Raw genomic sequence first — 17,236 nt, forward strand, 5'->3', positions numbered from 1 at the left:
TACAACGTTGAGTTTTCACTTCTGCCGTCACTCCCGGAGTGCAACCCGTTGTTTTTTTTATTTAATCATTGGTCATGTTACTTGTATGAGTAATAGAATCTGGTCACAAAATTTCACGAAAATTGGTTGAGAATTGTGACTTGTAGAGGATAGAACATCCGGCCTTTCGATAGTTCCGATCCATCTGAGCCTTGGCAAACGTGTTTTAATTTAGAAAAATATAATAGGGTAGTTGGAGAGTAGGTATGGTATGCCTTCCCCTTAGACATTTAAAACGAACTATTACCTTTTCTAGACTTACAACAAAATATAGGTATATTTTTTTTTCTTATTTTTTTTTGTTTAATACGCGTCGTCAAGTTAAATTACAAAAATATAAAAGGTAGATAAGATAAGATTACGTTGAAATAATATATGATTGTGGTAATAGATTCAACGAAGTCAAAAGTCATTCATTATTTAAATACAATTGCTTTAATTCAGTCGCCTTTCTACTATCAGACGAAATAGTAGTGACTTTACTTAATCAAATATGGCAAATAGAGGTGATTTTAAAATTTATAAATTACTAGAACTATTAATTAATTAGTAATGAGATACACTCACATTGTCCAATCGATATAGTTGAGTACATTTTTGTCATAGAACTCATAGAATTTAAAGAAAAGTAGATGTATCAAAGGGTAGTTTAGGTTGTTTAGGAAAAAAAATGAAACATTTATTTTTGTTCGTTTAACTAAACTAAAAGTTGTACATGTTTCAGTTGGATTATTTTGCCTTAGCACCTTTAGTAGGCGTTTGAGCAGTGCTCCCTTGCCGGCTTACAATTTTAAGCCGAAGAATTATGAGGTAAGTCTCTAATATTATAATTATAAATGTCTATGTGATGTCTATAGATAATTCATTTCTAATGTTATAACATGATATCTAGTTTAATTCTGTTATTAAAAAATATATATGTACGATAAATAATAAATTGCACTAAAACTTGAAAAAAATATTGGTTGAGATAGTGATAACACAAAAATAAAATTTTCAGGGACCAGATTATGAAAAAACAACCACCTTGAAAGCAGCGCACATACCTCCAGCTGTATATAATGTGTATAAAAATCCTGTGCTTATCCACCAAGGTCACATGCAATGGCTCTTTGACCACAAAGGGAGAAGATACTTAGATCTATTTGGAGGCATTGTTACAGTTTCAGTAGGGCACTGCCATCCGTGAGTTGAAAACTATGTGGTCATTATCAACTCACAATATTTATTGTTTACATTTCGTGTTGTGATTTTTTTATTATGAATGATGATGATGATGATGATGATGATGATGATGATGATATTATGAATATCGCTTATATGAAAAATCTAACATTTGTAAATTCTATTCCTGACGTATACACACTGATTGCTCACTGAATAATAAACATTACACGTGCTCATTTTATGTTTATTCATGTCACACCACACGCGAATCACTTAACATAATATTTATTTAGGAAACCTAATCTTATCATGTTGCTATTTAATATATTGATAACCGTATTAACAAGGACATCTTAATTTACAGAAAAGTGGTAGCGGCATTGAACGAACAGGCAAATAAACTTTGGCATACGACAAATATTTATAGACATCCGAAAATTTATGATTATGTTGAAAAACTAGCATCAAAATTTAGTGGTGATTTGAAGGTATTTTTTTTCTTTCAAACCAGACTGTAGGTTCAATTCAACTAAGGTATAAACATAGCATAAGTGTCTGCTCGAATAAAACAGACCAAATATACAATTACTAAGATTTATATCCAGGGTTGGGCAAAATACTGGCTTCCACGTATTTAAAATACAAATTACAAAATACATTTTTAAAAGTATTTGAAATACCAAATACAAACTACTTTGGTGACTGGTATTTGAAATACAAAATACAAATTACAGTGTTTAAAATAATGTATTTCAAATACAAAATACAAAATACTTTTCTTTTTTTTGTTTAATCATTTAGTTTTTTTTAACGAATATCCTTTCCTAAAAACTTATAGGGTCATTGCGCTTGTTTTCGTCCTTCTCTAGTTTTCGTCCACTTGACGAAATTTGAATATAAACCTACATTGCTGCACAAATTTGGACTTATTTCAATCCTTAGCTAAAAAATATATCTGTCTACATATAAAACATATATTTCGCAAATAGTAAATTAAAAATGAAATATATTATATGCTAATCTGTCATCTGTGTCTGTCTGGTCGAAAACTAGAGCATGGACGGAAACTACTACAATGACTCTATCCCCTGGCTGTTGACAAAAAGTTCTGCGCAGAATAGCTCGCGCAATGTACCTATTTGCGCTCGTACAAGTCGTACATTATATTTTAAAAAATGTTCCATTTTAGGATCATAGAATTTAATAAAATGTATTTTGTAGAAATGTATTTTGAAGCTTGAAGTATTTGAAATACAAAATACAAAATACATGTGAGTGCAGTATTTGAAATACCAAATACAAAATACTTTTCCAGGTAGTATTTGAAATACAAATACAAAATACTAAAATGTATTTCAAATACGTATTTCAAATACATGTAATTGAAATACTGCCCAACCCTGTTTATATCACCTTTCACAGGTGGTTTACTTGGTAAATAGTGGGACTGAAGCCAATGAATTAGCCATTCTGCTTGCTAAATCATATACCGGTAACAATGACATTATCTCACTGCAAGGCAGCTATCACGGATACTCCAACACCATCCAAGGGCTGACCGCAACGCAATGTTACCGGATGCCAATCCCTGTTCCAAGCGGAATACATCATGTAAGTTTACAAGAACGTTTTACACAATAGTACAATAGAAAAATTATTAATTATCAATTTGGGGACTTAGCATTAATGCACGAACAAAGTTTAAGACCTCAAATTAAGTTGAAAGAGAACCATTGAACGGAGGAGAGTTGAGTCAACTACAAAATATGTTTAAACAAGAACTTATTTATAGTTGGTCAAGCAGATCTTGTCAATAGAAAAAGGCGGCAAATTTGAAAAATGTAGGTGCAAAGGGATATCGTTTCATAGAAAATCTGAATTTCGCGCCTTTTTCTACTGACAAGATTTGCTTGACCATCTATATGTTTGAACAGGCTATGTTGCCAGACCCTCTTCGCGGTATTTGGGGAGGCTGCAGGGATTCTCTATCTCAACTGACAGGATCATGTTTTTGTCCTGGAGACTGTATTACTTCTGACAAATATGTCCACCAGCTTAGTGAGGTAAGATACTTTTCTATGTAAATGTAATCTATCTTGACTCTAGGAGATTTTTTATTCTCATAAGTAATAATTTATAATTTCAGCTCATAGATAACTCGATTCCCAAAGGAAAAGTAGCGGGTTTTTTCGCAGAATCGATACAAGGAGTAAATGGCACTGTTCAATTTCCCAAAGGATATTTGAGGAAAGTTGCAGAGCTAATACGTAAAAATGGCGGTATTTATATAGCCGACGAGGTATGATGATACCCACAGGTATATTATTATATAAGTTAAACTTTGTGAATATTTATTCCCGTTACTTTTTAATGTTTATCTTAGGTTCAGACTGGTTTTGGTCGTATGGGTGATGCGTTTTGGGGCTTTGAAACTCATGGTGTCGTACCTGATATTGTTACGATGGCAAAGGGTATAGGAAATGGTTTTCCACTGGCGGCTGTTGTCACAAGGAAAGAAATAGCAGATGCACACATGCGTGCTACTTATTTCAACACATTTGGCGGAAACCCCTTGGCTTCAACAGTTGGCGAAGCCGTTTTAAACGTAAGCATAGCCAATTTCATAACAAATTCGTATTAAGTAGACTGTCGACGACGAATCAAACTATATTTTTGCACAGGTAATCGAAGAAGAGAATTTGCAAAAGAACAGCAAGATTATTGGACAATATTTTATAGAAAATTTAATGGATCTTCAAAAGTTATATCCAGTTATTGGTGATGTTCGTGGTAAAGGTTTAATGCTGGGAATTGAACTGGTTGAACCTGGAACGAAAGAGGCTTTGAATGTAGCTAGTGTCTCCGAGATACAGGAAAATGTGAAAGATCTTGGAATTTTAATTGGGCGTGGAGGAAGATACAACAACGTAAGTTATCTTAATGTATACCCGCAACGCAACGTAGAGTCAGACCAAGAATAGTCTGCAGCGGATTTGATAGCCCACGCAGTGCAAGTGTTATTTTAAACGTTAAACTTCTATGAAATTATGACGTATAAATGACACTTGCACTTACTATACATATATTATTATACTCTTTGACTTGCACTGCGTGGGCTATCAAATCCGCTGCAGACTTTTTATGGACCGATTCTAGTTGTGTTTGTGAAACTTAATGAAGCTCAGTTATCTTTATTAGATAACGCCAAGATATTGATTTGCTTGTCATTGGAATAAAAAGAGCCGGTCTGTCAACACATTCAAAATTCAAATTCAAAATTATTTATTTCATGTGATTTAGGTACACACATAGCAATACACAACAATAAACAATAAACTTACAAGAATTACACATATATACATTAAAATTGACACAAGATATACAGTGCTAGCCAAACTCTTAATTTTTGCTACCACTGTATCACACTTGTAGGGGAATGTAGTCCCTCACAGTGGAGCATTATGGGGCAGTCTGGTTTTTCCGCTATCATTCTCAAGATGGTGTTGGGACTGTCCCGCACCCGGCGCACCAGGGATGCGGCGCGCACACGCAAGGTCGCCTGAAAACAATCGACGCCCGCCTCAGCAAACATTGATAGATTTGCTCATTTTGCCTGTTTTGGATCAATCGATGGTCGAAGCGGACTCATATAAAATCACCTACTACGATTTCTAGTTGCTAATAGTTGCCTGTAGCGGCTGTAACGCTCCTGGTTCAAAACCCAAATGTCAAATATTTTAATTTTGGAGACCTTGCGCTTCATACTTCAATATACTAAACCATGGTTGCAACATAAGATGACTATGTAATTGTATGCATAAACTGAATCTATTTTCTGATTGGTTGCAGGTACTGAGAATAAAACCGCCTATGTGTATAACAAGAGACGACGTAGATTTTACCATTTCAGTGTTGGATAAGTGCCTGAAACAATTTTCCACTAAATAAAATTTCTATTTCTTGATCAAGTGTTGTCTTAGTGTTAGAGCATTTAATAACCGGAGTCGCCTTTAAGAGCTTACCCCTCTGCCGAATACCTTGCACAATTGTGCAAACTTTTGTATGGACTGACGTTTATCTGACATGGCTATTTATACGCGTACAAATCATGTACAAATAGCCATACATTTGACGTGCCCCTCCCCCGCAAAAATCGGTAGACTGTTTTGTACAGAAAATGATAGCCAAGGCGTCTCCAGTTACTAAATGTTACAGAGTTGCTAGTGTTGCAGATTTTAGAGATATGTATATATGTATGTAAATATACTGATAAGTTATTGATGTTTACGTCTTTTTCTAAATATAATTAAATAAAACTGAAAATAAAAAAACCGTTTCTTAATCAACCGGTATTTTTCATCACTATTAGTCTACAAAAGTTTTTTTTAACAATTATGCCCTGGATACTAATTGTCTACGCCAGTTTCGAAAACATCTCAATTGCATCTCAAGCTCAAGGGTAGTCCAAAGAGTATATTAGGAGTAGTCTTATTACTGCATTGTTGTCTGAAATGTCTGATACAGCAAAAAATACTAGGTTTGAATTAATTTATTCATTTTCTGTATAATCGTCCGTAATGTCAATATCTGTTGGTTAATTACTGAACGTAAAATTTTGACAGTTTTAACTTTTGACAGCTTGACAACTTCGTTCGTCCGGTTCGTCCAATCAATGAATCAATAGGAATAGGAATCTACATATTAATAATCTGTGATAGGAATACGAAATAAAAATATTTTGCCTCCCGCTAGTCCCGCTCCCGGTACTATTCTATTTCTACAACAGTGTTATCAACTAGAATTATCTCTTTATCAAAATGGTTTTCAAATGCCAGGAAGATAGTTTCCTAAAGGAGGTAAGTAAAACGCCTGCTAAATGTATCATGTCGTTATAGTATAGTGTATAGTTTACTGATGAAAGTCACATGCAATGGTTTCAGTTCACTTCGAAAGTGGTCGCATGCGAAAAAACCAAGGAGCCAATAATAGAATACGGGAAGACATCGAAGTTCGAAGGATATGCGGTTACTTTAGAGAATACTATACTGTTTCCTGCCGGCGGCGGGCAGGTTAGTGTTCAAATAATAAATACTCGATATATTTTATTATAAAACACTCAATCTAGCGACGGTGCCTAGTAGTTTTTTTAGTAAGTTTAGGAAGGTAATTTTTTCAAGTATACTAAATTGTTAGCTAACAAGGATATGACCCACCCACCATGTATATAGTAAGCAATTACTGTAGCCTCTGGATTCGTATGACTCCTCATCCTTCAACTCGACCTACACTAGTTTAATATTTGTTTTAAATATTTTAGCCCCATGATATTGGTAAACTAAACGATGTGGAAGTACTACAAGTATTGCGGAAGGGTGAAGAAGCCGTGCACTTCACAAGAGAGCCGCTGGAAGTTGGCAGTGTTGTCACTCAGCAGGTTGACTGGCACCGGCGCTTTGACCACATGCAGCAGCACTCTGGTGGGCATACCAATCTTAAATAGTCCTACCCCTACCTGGCCTTACCTTTCAAATGCGCTTGTCAAAAATATGCTACTGAATTAATCACACTGAAATTGTCCAAGTTGTCTGGTCAATTTACATTATAAAAAAGTTTTTGACTAATAAGCAGAGGTCGGCAAGGGCTCACCCTTTATTTACCTTTTAATTTGACATGTCTTACATCATATTATAAGGCAAATAGCTCACCCTCGCCAACCTCTGCTAATAAGTTTCTAAATACTCTAACTAGTGTAATTTTTAATAAACTCTAATTAGGTATTTGACATCTATTGCCATTAATTGAAATGCGTCCTTTCTCAATGCATCACAAATGACTCATTAATTAACTCATTCTGTCCAAATTCCATGATATTTGTATGACCTTGAGCCAGTGAAGCCAGAGTTTGAAAATTTCAGGTCAACATCTCCTTTCCGCCATCTTGGATAAAGAGTACAACCTCCCTACTACGAGTTGGTGGCTTGGCGAACTTGAATGTCACGTTGAGTTGGACAGTGTCACCGTAAAAGAGAATATTGTTCGGGCAGCTGAGGATCGCTGCAATGAGCTCATACGACAGGCGAGGCCAGTGGTGGTCAAGATTAGTAGAAAAGGTGATGAAGCGCTTGATGAGGTTAGTCATAATTACCGCCTGTTTTATATTAAAGAAAACGCCATTTTAATGTCACACTTAGAGAAAGGGGTCTTCATTACAGTAACCTATCTATCAGGGGACACTTTTCATTTTTGAGTCTGTTAGTAGCCTCAGGTGAAGGGGACGCCCAATTTGCATTATTCAGTGGGGGCGTTAATTTTCTTTTGCGATTTTTGTTGGCAGGCGTTCATTTTATGACACTAAGGGTCGGTTGCACCAAACCGTCTGTCGCCGTTAAAACGTTCGCTAAATTTTATTGTATGGGAAGTTTCATTCTCCACTGCATTGACTTTAATCATTCCGTTAAATGTGGTTGGTGCAACTGGCCCTAAGTGGAGGGGAGTTAATTTTTTGTGTTGATTACTGGAGGGATGTTAATTTTATTATGTGCCATACACTTTTTAATTTTGAATATAAAAGTCAATCTTGAGTTTGGAGGATAAGCATATAGGATCAGTCTTGAGTGTGAAGGATAAGCATATAGGGGGATTAAACATATCGAAATGTATATAATTATTGGCAGGCGCACACGAGAGGCCTGCCCGCCGACTGTATACCCACCATCCGCGTGATCAGCATCGAGGGTGTCGACGACAACATGTGTTGCGGCACACACGTCTCCAACCTCAGGTCTGTACGAGTACCATCCACTGTTAACTGACAATGTAAACTATTGTGAATACATAAGGTTCAATGGTAACTGACTGTACGTCCACCATCCGCGTGATCAGCATAAAGGCTACAGCGACATTGTGTTCCGGGACACACGTCTCTAACCTCAGGTTTGCAACAGTGCCATCCATTGTTAACTGACATATACATATGTAGTCACACACAAACACGCTGAGTTTACAAGCGTGACACCTACTTGACGTAGCTTTGCATTTGATCATAGGATTTATTGGCACTGGCAAATCAGTGAAAACTGAAAATGGTCAAGGTCTAGGTTAAGACTACTTTTGACACGTGTAGTTTTTTGATACTCATTACTCTCATTAGTTTCACTTTGACCTCGACTTTTCAACTTCCTCTTTCTCCTAAAAGTTACGGGCTAATTTAAAAATCCATAACAATACAATACAAATCATTTATTGTCAGATGTTTATGTTACATAAAGTGCGTCACAATCGGCCAGTATTTGGCGTACAGTCACCTGCAATAATATGTTACTCTTCGAAGGCCGCAAAAATATGTGACACGCTCTTAAGGCTCCACAAATAAGACCGTGTCAGATATTTTTGCGGCCTTCGTTGTGTAACATATTATTGCTGGTGGCTGTACAATATAATGTTTCTAACTGCACCAAAAGTAATGAAAGTGTAATAAAAGTTATCAACCGAACGTTTTTTTACAAGCTTTTATTTAGTTTCACCTGACCGTTGTCTGACTGTCTGTCTGTAATCAAATCTTGCAAGTTAAATTTGATCCACTTCCCGGTTTCCGATTGAGCTGAAATTTTGCATACATGTATAAATCGGATGACAATGCAATATTATGGTACCATCGAGCTGATCTGATGATGGAGACAGGAGGTGGCCATAGGAACTCTGTGATGAAACAACGCAACCTAATTGTGTTAGGGGTTTTTAGAATTGTCTCGATGAGTATTAGTTGTCTGTCGTAAGAAAAGTACAGTCAGCGATAAAAGCTTGTACCAAAAATGATTTTTTTGCCAAAAACTTATTTTCACCACAGCCAACTCCAGGTGATAAAGCTGCTGGGCTGCGAGCCCGGCAAGAAGGGGAAGACCGACCTCCGCTTCGTGGTGGGCAGCCGGGTGCTGCAGCACTTCCAGCACATGCTGGGGCGGGAGCAGGCGCTCACTGCATTATTGAAGTAGGTGTGGGTTGGTTTATCTTATCTTATCTTATTGTTTTCAGGACCCTTGCGGATACACTTCGACCCATAGGGATCTTTTGTGCAATTACCCCCTAGAAAAGATCCATCAACTACTCAAGAGCTTTTCCCACCATATCCATGTGTCGGATGATGGAGCTCATGCGTAGCGTTTTTTTAAAGTCCTTTGGTTCCAGGTATCCTGCTCCAAAGTCCAAGTCTCAAGTGTTGGTTGGTTTGAGATACGCCTCTTTTCCACTATCTTTCTTTATTTCTTTCACTCCCTTCTTTTTTCAACTTCCTGTATTTTATACAATACAATACAAATCCTCTTTATTACACAACCTCAGAATAAATGTACATGGAAACACGAATAATACATGAAGACAGAGGTAAACAACAGGCGGCCTTATCGCTAAAGAGCGAAGAGATTCCAGACAACCTTAAATTACTATGTACTTAAATTTTTTTGTTATCAATTTTAGGAATGAACCAAAAAAACATGAAGAGCTGGTGCAGAAACTCCAAAAGAACCTCAAAATAGCGAACAAGAACCTACAGAATGTGCTCTCGGAGTTGGCTCTGCTACAGGTAGAGAGGATACGGACAGACAAACCCAAGTTTATCATTATGTGCAAGAAGGAAGCCACTCCAGAGTTCAACAGGTATATATTAAATACTTTGAAACTAGTATAGCAAAAGCAGACATTTTTATCTGCATAGAAGTTTTTAAATAGCTTCTCCCAGATGATGGCCCTTAGCCCTTCCCTTAGTAATCACATATTGAATTTCCTTGCTTACATAATTATGCCCCTTACGGAGACTTAGAGGAAAGTGGACGACGGCACGAAACCGCCTTTCCATACAAAGGTATTTCCTTCCCATTTTCATCTCTGGATGTATATTAAATTAAAACAGCTATGGGGGTCAACGAAGGGGTCGTGTGATTTCTTCCATTTTGTAATTATTCTTAGAGTACAGATGTAGTGCATAATTATTATCCATCGTATTTTCACGGAAACGTACGAACGTGTCTTGCTATTTCAGTCAATCTTTGTGCAAAAAGTACTGAGGTTGGCTGAAGTAGCATGTGACAAATTGAAAAAATCTTTCAATCCGGAGGTCGCGGGTGGCGAAGGAAAACATCGTGAGGAAAACGGACTAATCACAATAAGGCCTAGTTTCCCCTCGGGGTTGGAAGGTCAGATGGCAGTCGCTTTCGTAAAAACTAGTGCCTACGTCAAATCATGGGATAAGTTGTCAAGCGGACCCCAGTCCACTGTCCTCTTTGATTGAATGTGTTATTGGAATAGGGATGATGACACATGTTGAATTTTATAACAAAACCTAGTAAAATAGATAGCAAATGAGCAATTTATCACAATAATGTGGATATTAAAATAATATATGGAAATAATACAAAAATACACGACCAGGCCCCAATTTCACCACGGTGACAGGTGCGACAATTGTAAAATCACTGTTGCTGACGTCACAGGCATCCATGGGCTACGGTTACCACTTACCATCGGGCGGGCCGTATTCCTGTTTCCCACCATCATTGTATTATTTAAAAAAACTTAATTATATCGGAAAAAAACAGATATTTCTCTTGCTAAGTTTATGACAATTGTCAAGATTTAGAAGAATTGTAGGTAATTCTTGACAGGTAATGAGTTATGTGTCGGAATTTCGTGACAATTGTAGTGTTTCTTGTGACAATTGTCATAAACTTAGCAAGAGAAAATCTGTTTTTTTCCGATATAATAAAGTTTTTTTTAATAAAACAATGATGGTGGCAAACAGGAATACGGCCCGCCCGATGGTGAGCGGTAACCGTAGCCCATGGATGCCTGTGACGTCAGCAACAGTGATGTTTTACAATTGTCGCACCTGTCACCGTGGTGAAATTGGAGCCTGAAAGTTCCAAAATTTAAGTTTTTTTTTTACTTCCAAGAAGAAAATAAGTAAGGATACCATTCGATTCCTTAAATTTTATCCAAAAAAAGATTGTATAGCAACTATGTACATAAACGCAATATTTCACCGACAAAAACGCAATTATCTTGTTTTTTCCATACAGTCAATACTTCAAGATGGACTCTCAGTGACCTTGACGTCACGGTCACTTATCGTTTTGTTAGGGGCGTTTCGCGAGTGAAGTATGATTGTCAGACTTTGACTATCATTTCTGACTTTTGTATTGCTTTATTGCAATGGCTCCCATATAGATATTTGATCCTAAAAACAAACCTGATCGATTGATATCGTAAATGAAAATTTGCCATCTAGCCTATTCGACTTTCAAACGCCTAGGACTTCGTTCAAATATGGACCAGTTTTACTACTTATCAGTCTTATCACATACGTATGACTTTGTTCTTTCAGGGCCATCTGCAAAGGTCTAGAAGACACCGAGGTGTTCCTCTGTCTGGCGGCAGAAGACCCGGATAAGCCCAAAGAGGGCCAAATACTTATACAAGGGCCAGGACAACACTGCAACGCTTTAGGGACCCAGTGAGCACTTACCCTAATCCACCTTCGGATATTGTAAAATATGTCAACACCATAGAAGGTAGGATCGTATAGAAGTGGTATACGCGTGCCTCGGTGAGGGACAAAACATACGCAAATGCGACACTGTGATTGGTCGAATTCATTTGTTGCCCACCATTATCCATACTAAAAAAAAGGTGGGGAACAAATAAAATGTGAGACTGTGACAAGGACAAACAATAATAGTTCATTCGCTGCTACTCCTACTGAAAGATACATAAGACTATCCCGTTCTGTCAGTCACCCCCACCACTCATGCCAGATCCAGGTATATTCTAGATTCATGGTCAACACCTAAATTTAAGCGCCTGATGATTGTTGCAGAGCAATTAAATTTAGTGTGTGCATCCGTGATAGCTATTAAATTTATTTATGCGCTAACATTTCTCAGTATTCATTTATCGCATTCACTGCCAGGGGGCGTGGCCTCGGAACGAACTTGTATGACGGTGGACGCACATGTGCGTCGGGGGCTGTGAATGTGCTTTCGTGCTTCAGAGTTCAGCTAATTTTGCATCCACTTGAACATAACAAAGTGAGTGTCATTGTTAACATCATATTTTCATCTCAGACTATAAATAATCGGTTTAGAAGTTTATGATTCGAAAATACGAGTGCAGCGCCACCTACAAGACTCGGATATACTAAAACACAGCCTAAATACCCCAATGGCCATTTAGAAGACAAGGAAAAACCGTCCGTCCTCGAAGTCGAAGTTTATTTATTTAGGTTCTTTGCGTCGGTCCTGAGCTACATGTGCAAACTAAATATTTTATACTCTTATAGAATGTATATGTGTAGGTATGTGTTATGTATGTGTGTGTGTGTGTGTATGTGAGGTGTGCAATAAAGAGTATTGTATTGTAATAAATTATTTTGTCGGTAGAAAAAGGGGGTAGTATTTTTTAAATTTTGTTTTTATGATGACTCATTGGTTTACCAGGCCATTTTTTAATGGCGTTTAAATGTTTTTTTACAGGATAACCGAGTTGCTTAAATGCAAGGGCGCGTTCAAAAACGGCAAGTTCCAAGGCAAAGCAGGTGATCTGAGCGGGATCAGTAAATGTAACAAATTGGTGGAAGATTACTTTAATAATATTTCCTAATATAAGTTAACATACGAATTGGTGGTATTTTATTATCTACACGGTGGCTAAAAAATAACTGCATTCCCGTTGCCAGGGAGGTTTCGGGAACTTAAATTATTATGGGAACGACTTTTTAAATTATTATGGGAACAACCCCGAAATCGCGAAAAAAAAAAATTCACCCTCCCTTAGAAAATGGACCAGCCAAACTTTATGAAACAGCCAAATTTCGCGATTTCGGTATTGGCTCCACAGTAAAAGTTGCTCCGTATTGTATTACCTATATATTCACCCCGTAAATTATTACAGGTGACTAAAAAAACAACCTGTATAATTTGTATGTAGAGTAGGTACATACCTACATAAAAAATATCTTAATCTAAGCGCCTGACAAATATTGAAGAGCATTCTTGTAAACCAAGTATGCGCTGAAGATCAAATCTTGTCAGGCGCTAACATTTCTCTCCTTGAAATGCTCACTTTGTTTTCGTAATCTCTGCTGTTAAACAGGCACATAGCTCCAAAACACGTACATTCATTTTTAGGGTTCCGTACCCAAAGGTACGGAACCCTAAAACGGGACCCTATTACTAAGACTTCGCTGTCCGTCCGTCCGTCTGTCACCAGGCTGTATCTCATCAACCGTGATAGCTAGGCAGTTGAAATTTTCACAGATGATGTATTTCTGTTGCCGCTATAACAACAAATACTAAAAACAGAATAAAATAAAGATTTAAGTGGGGCTCCCATACAACAAACATGATTTTTGACCGAAGTTAAGCAACGTCGGGCATGGTCAGTACTTGGATGGGTGACCGTTTTTTTTGCCGTTTTTTGCATTATGGTACGGAACCCTTCGTGCGCGAGCCCGACTCGCACTTGCCCGGTTTTTTTATTTTAAAATTGTCATTTATTAATAACAACCCGGTATTAATCCTATCTCAGGCGTCCGCCCAGGAAGAGCCCAGGAATGTTAACCAAAATTATAGTAACAACAACAGTCGGTAGATGGCGCTCATCCCACTGTAAACTCGCCAACTGAGTTGAGTGGAAGTTTGGCTGAGCTACTGAAATCTGGTTTTACGAGGAGTTATATATAATCTCTGCGAGTAGTAATCTGAGTTTTGACTGCGTACTCATTACGCCAAATTTTTGAAGCGCTCTTAGCAAATACCAGCTAGGGGCGTTGAAGACCAGCATTTAGTTTGACAATGAGCTTGTCCCACATTTTTAGGGTTTGTATATTTAATTAATTTACTCCAGCACTTGATTTTGTCAATCAAATGACATATACATTCATACATACACGGGACCCTATTACTAAGACTCCACTGTCCGTCTGTCACCAGGCTGTATCTCATCAACCGTGATAGCTAGGCAGTTGAAATTCTCACAGATGATGTATTTCTGTTGCCGCTATAACAACAAATACTAAAAACAGAATATAATAAATATTTAAATGGGGCTCCCATACAACAACGTGATTTTTTTGCGTAATGCTACGGTACGTTACGTATAATACACGCCAATAAATCCTATCTTGATGCTTAAGAATGGTTAGCGCTTAGCGAAATTATAGTAACAGTAGATGGCGCTCATTGCAAACTCCAACGCCAACAGGAACCAGTGACCAACTTTAACCTTACTATTCAAAACGTTTGGTTTCTGGGGGGCATCATTATATTAATCCTTTCAGAACAGGTGGTATAGGTAGGTATAGTGAATACAACAAATTGGTGGAACATCACTTTAATAACATATTTAATCAATACATACACATATTTACTCGTGCGAACAAAAATCTATTCAAATATATTTTCTATGATTTACATAAATAACCCTTAACCTTAGCGTTAAGTTATAATATAACATAAACAGCCAAATACCAGAAAAAACTATTCTTAAACATAATTTACTATGTAGGTAGCTCCTTATATATATGATTATTTTTATACTATATTAAATTTTATAGTATAAAAATGTATAATGGGCTGATTGGAATGAAATTAATAAAAATATTAATAGTGTTTTTGGGAATAGATATAATCGCCATCAGATATGTCGGAGCGGCCGAGGTGCTCAAAAATATCTGTACACGCCTGTACAAATATTTACACACCACTGTAAATATTTACACACCACTGTAAATATTTACACACCACTGTAAACATTTACACACCACTGTAAATATTTGTGAGCACCTCGGCCGCTCCGACATATCTGATGGCGAACTGTACCACATGGTATGATTAAATAAAGCTTTACTGTCATAGGGTTACAAAAATATAGTATACCGTATTATAGGCTACTGAAAAATTTAAAAATTAGTAATTTTTAACTTCGAAATTTATAATAAGAAAACCTGTATTAGCTATCAATTTTCCTAACTGATGCAAAGTCAGAATTTCGTTGGTAGATACATTTACTTATCACTTGAAAATCTACTCGTGTACGAAATCCTACTCGGACACACTATCATTGTATCAAAATGCTAAGCTATCCGTTTCTACCGATAGTCCTTGTCCTTACAGTCGTCATTGCTCGCGTCGATACTAGCGACCAGCTTCTCAATGCCGAGGTTCGTCCAGTCCTGCGTGACGTCGTCCAGGTAGTTGTCGAAGTCGACGAGCGCGCGCTGCACCTCGCTCTGGAGCAGCTGGGACACCGTCTCCAGCACGTACGGGGTTTCTGGAATTATTTGAATATTAATTAATTCTAATCTTATATAAAATAAATTTAACATATTAGGGGTCATCCATTAATTACGTCACACGTTTAGGGGGAGGGAGGGGTCAAGAAAATGTGACATGTTGTGACATGGGAGAGGGGGGAGTCACAAACAATGTGACGTCACTTTAACTTCATCAGTAACCGAAAATTAATTTATATTTTTTTATTCGCTGTACAGTTAAATAATGAGTTTTTGGAAGTAATTTTCGTTCCTAATTGGTTTTGTGTTATAAAATTACTAATATTTCTTTTACCTAAAATATTTTTTCATTCAAAAAAATAATGCCGAGTTACTATTACCGATTTCGTTGAAAACAAAATTGCCTAAAATGTGACGTCACACCAGGTGGGGAGGGATTTGCAAAATGTGACAAGGAGGGGGGGGGGGGGGGGGGTCAAAAAACCTAGAAATTCGTGTGACGTAATTAATGGATGATCCCTTAAAACAATAACACATACCTAAAACAGTTCGGTTATTTAGATAATGACAAGCAAAGCGGATAAATGGTAAAAGGAGACCCAGAAAATTGAAACAGCATTAATGGTCTTGTCAATGAAAGATGAATCAGTAAATAAAATGCCTTAATTCGCCATTGTACTAATGATGTGTGTTTCAACCTGTTTAGTTTTTTTCTATTTTGTACAATAAAATGTTTTACTATAGAACAGATAGTAATACATACATAATTCTCTCTATGTCACAGTCGTCACAGACCAATGGTTGAAACTGGAGCAAAGACATATGTAACTTCGTATAAGACGAATAAAGTCTAAGGAAAAAACGTGCCTCGGAATTCAAGCAAAAGTCATTCTCGAATAGATGGCGCACACACCTTTAGCCTATCCTCGGCTAGATGGCGTGACGACACCATTTCATATTTAACAATTTTAAAACATAGATATCAGTGAATGAACATGGATCAAAATGATATAAAAATAATAAAATCATTTATCCATATATATAAATTTTTTGATAACTTTATACGTTTTCATTTTGAGTTTTAGTTGTGTGTCGATAGATGGCAGTAAATTTACAGTGACTACAAAATTTACAATGACAGGACCCCTCTATACTATCTATTCTTTTTGACTGGAGGGACATTCTCTGACAGACTCAAAACAGTTGCAATCTAAAAAAATATATGAAAAATCATTATACTTACGGAACAGCACTTTGGTGGCATCCTTGAGTTTCCACTTTCCCTCAACATACTTGTGAAGCTTGATAGCCGGGGTGTCCAAGTGCTGCACCATTTTCCTGTTGTCCACCTGAAAAGGTTCAATCAAAACTATATATTTGAAATTGGGAGGCGCACTAAATTATTATGAATATGCATAGTTCTATACTTCACTGATAAAATGGAGACCTGTGCCAAGTTCTACAGGTAATTAAATAAGTAGATAACCTAGGATAAATTAAACATTAGTTGCCATAGTAGCATTACCTTTATGATATTTTTAGAAAAAAAGTCTTCAATATCAGTCAGTTTTTTATATTATAAGCCAGATACTAAATAAACTGTTGTCCTGCTTTTGTATTAAAATAACAGATTGGACAGACAAACTGAGGCATAGGAGTAAAAGCCATTTATAAAAAAATATAAACATGGTTAACCCTTTAAGGACATCAGAAATTATGTAAAATTGAACTCTACCACTTTGCAATAGT

At 36.8% G+C, this 17,236-nt stretch overlaps 2 protein-coding genes across 2 annotated transcripts; one reads left to right on the plus strand and one right to left on the minus strand.

The window, feature by feature from the left end:
• The first annotated feature begins 475 nt into the window (after positions 1–475).
• Positions 476–12,873, plus strand: LOC134795635 (alanine--glyoxylate aminotransferase 2, mitochondrial). The gene is made up of 18 exons (XM_063767534.1): positions 476–545; positions 764–849; positions 1,040–1,224; positions 1,571–1,694; positions 2,629–2,817; positions 3,141–3,269; positions 3,353–3,505; positions 3,590–3,811; positions 3,888–4,133; positions 5,056–5,097; positions 6,147–6,275; positions 6,524–6,683; positions 7,122–7,336; positions 7,881–7,987; positions 9,053–9,193; positions 9,679–9,858; positions 11,582–11,710; positions 12,729–12,873. Exons 1-18 carry the CDS (start codon positions 533–535, stop codon positions 12,853–12,855), a joined length of 2,577 nt encoding a protein of 858 aa, XP_063623604.1. The 5' UTR covers positions 476–532; the 3' UTR covers positions 12,856–12,873.
• A 1,697-nt stretch (positions 12,874–14,570) lies between these two features.
• LOC134795850 (ER membrane protein complex subunit 8-like) lies at positions 14,571–16,850 on the minus strand. The gene is made up of 2 exons (XM_063767782.1): positions 16,731–16,850; positions 14,571–15,525 (listed from the first exon to the last, which is right to left on the minus strand). The coding sequence occupies exons 1-2, from the start codon at positions 16,819–16,821 to the stop codon at positions 15,344–15,346; spliced, it is 273 nt and encodes a 90-aa protein (XP_063623852.1). The 5' UTR covers positions 16,822–16,850; the 3' UTR covers positions 14,571–15,343.
• Positions 16,851–17,236: the final 386 nt, after the last annotated feature.

Source organism: Cydia splendana, chromosome 12 (genome assembly GCF_910591565.1).
Source record: "Cydia splendana chromosome 12, ilCydSple1.2, whole genome shotgun sequence".
Classification (NCBI taxonomy): Eukaryota; Metazoa; Arthropoda; class Insecta; order Lepidoptera; family Tortricidae; genus Cydia; species Cydia splendana.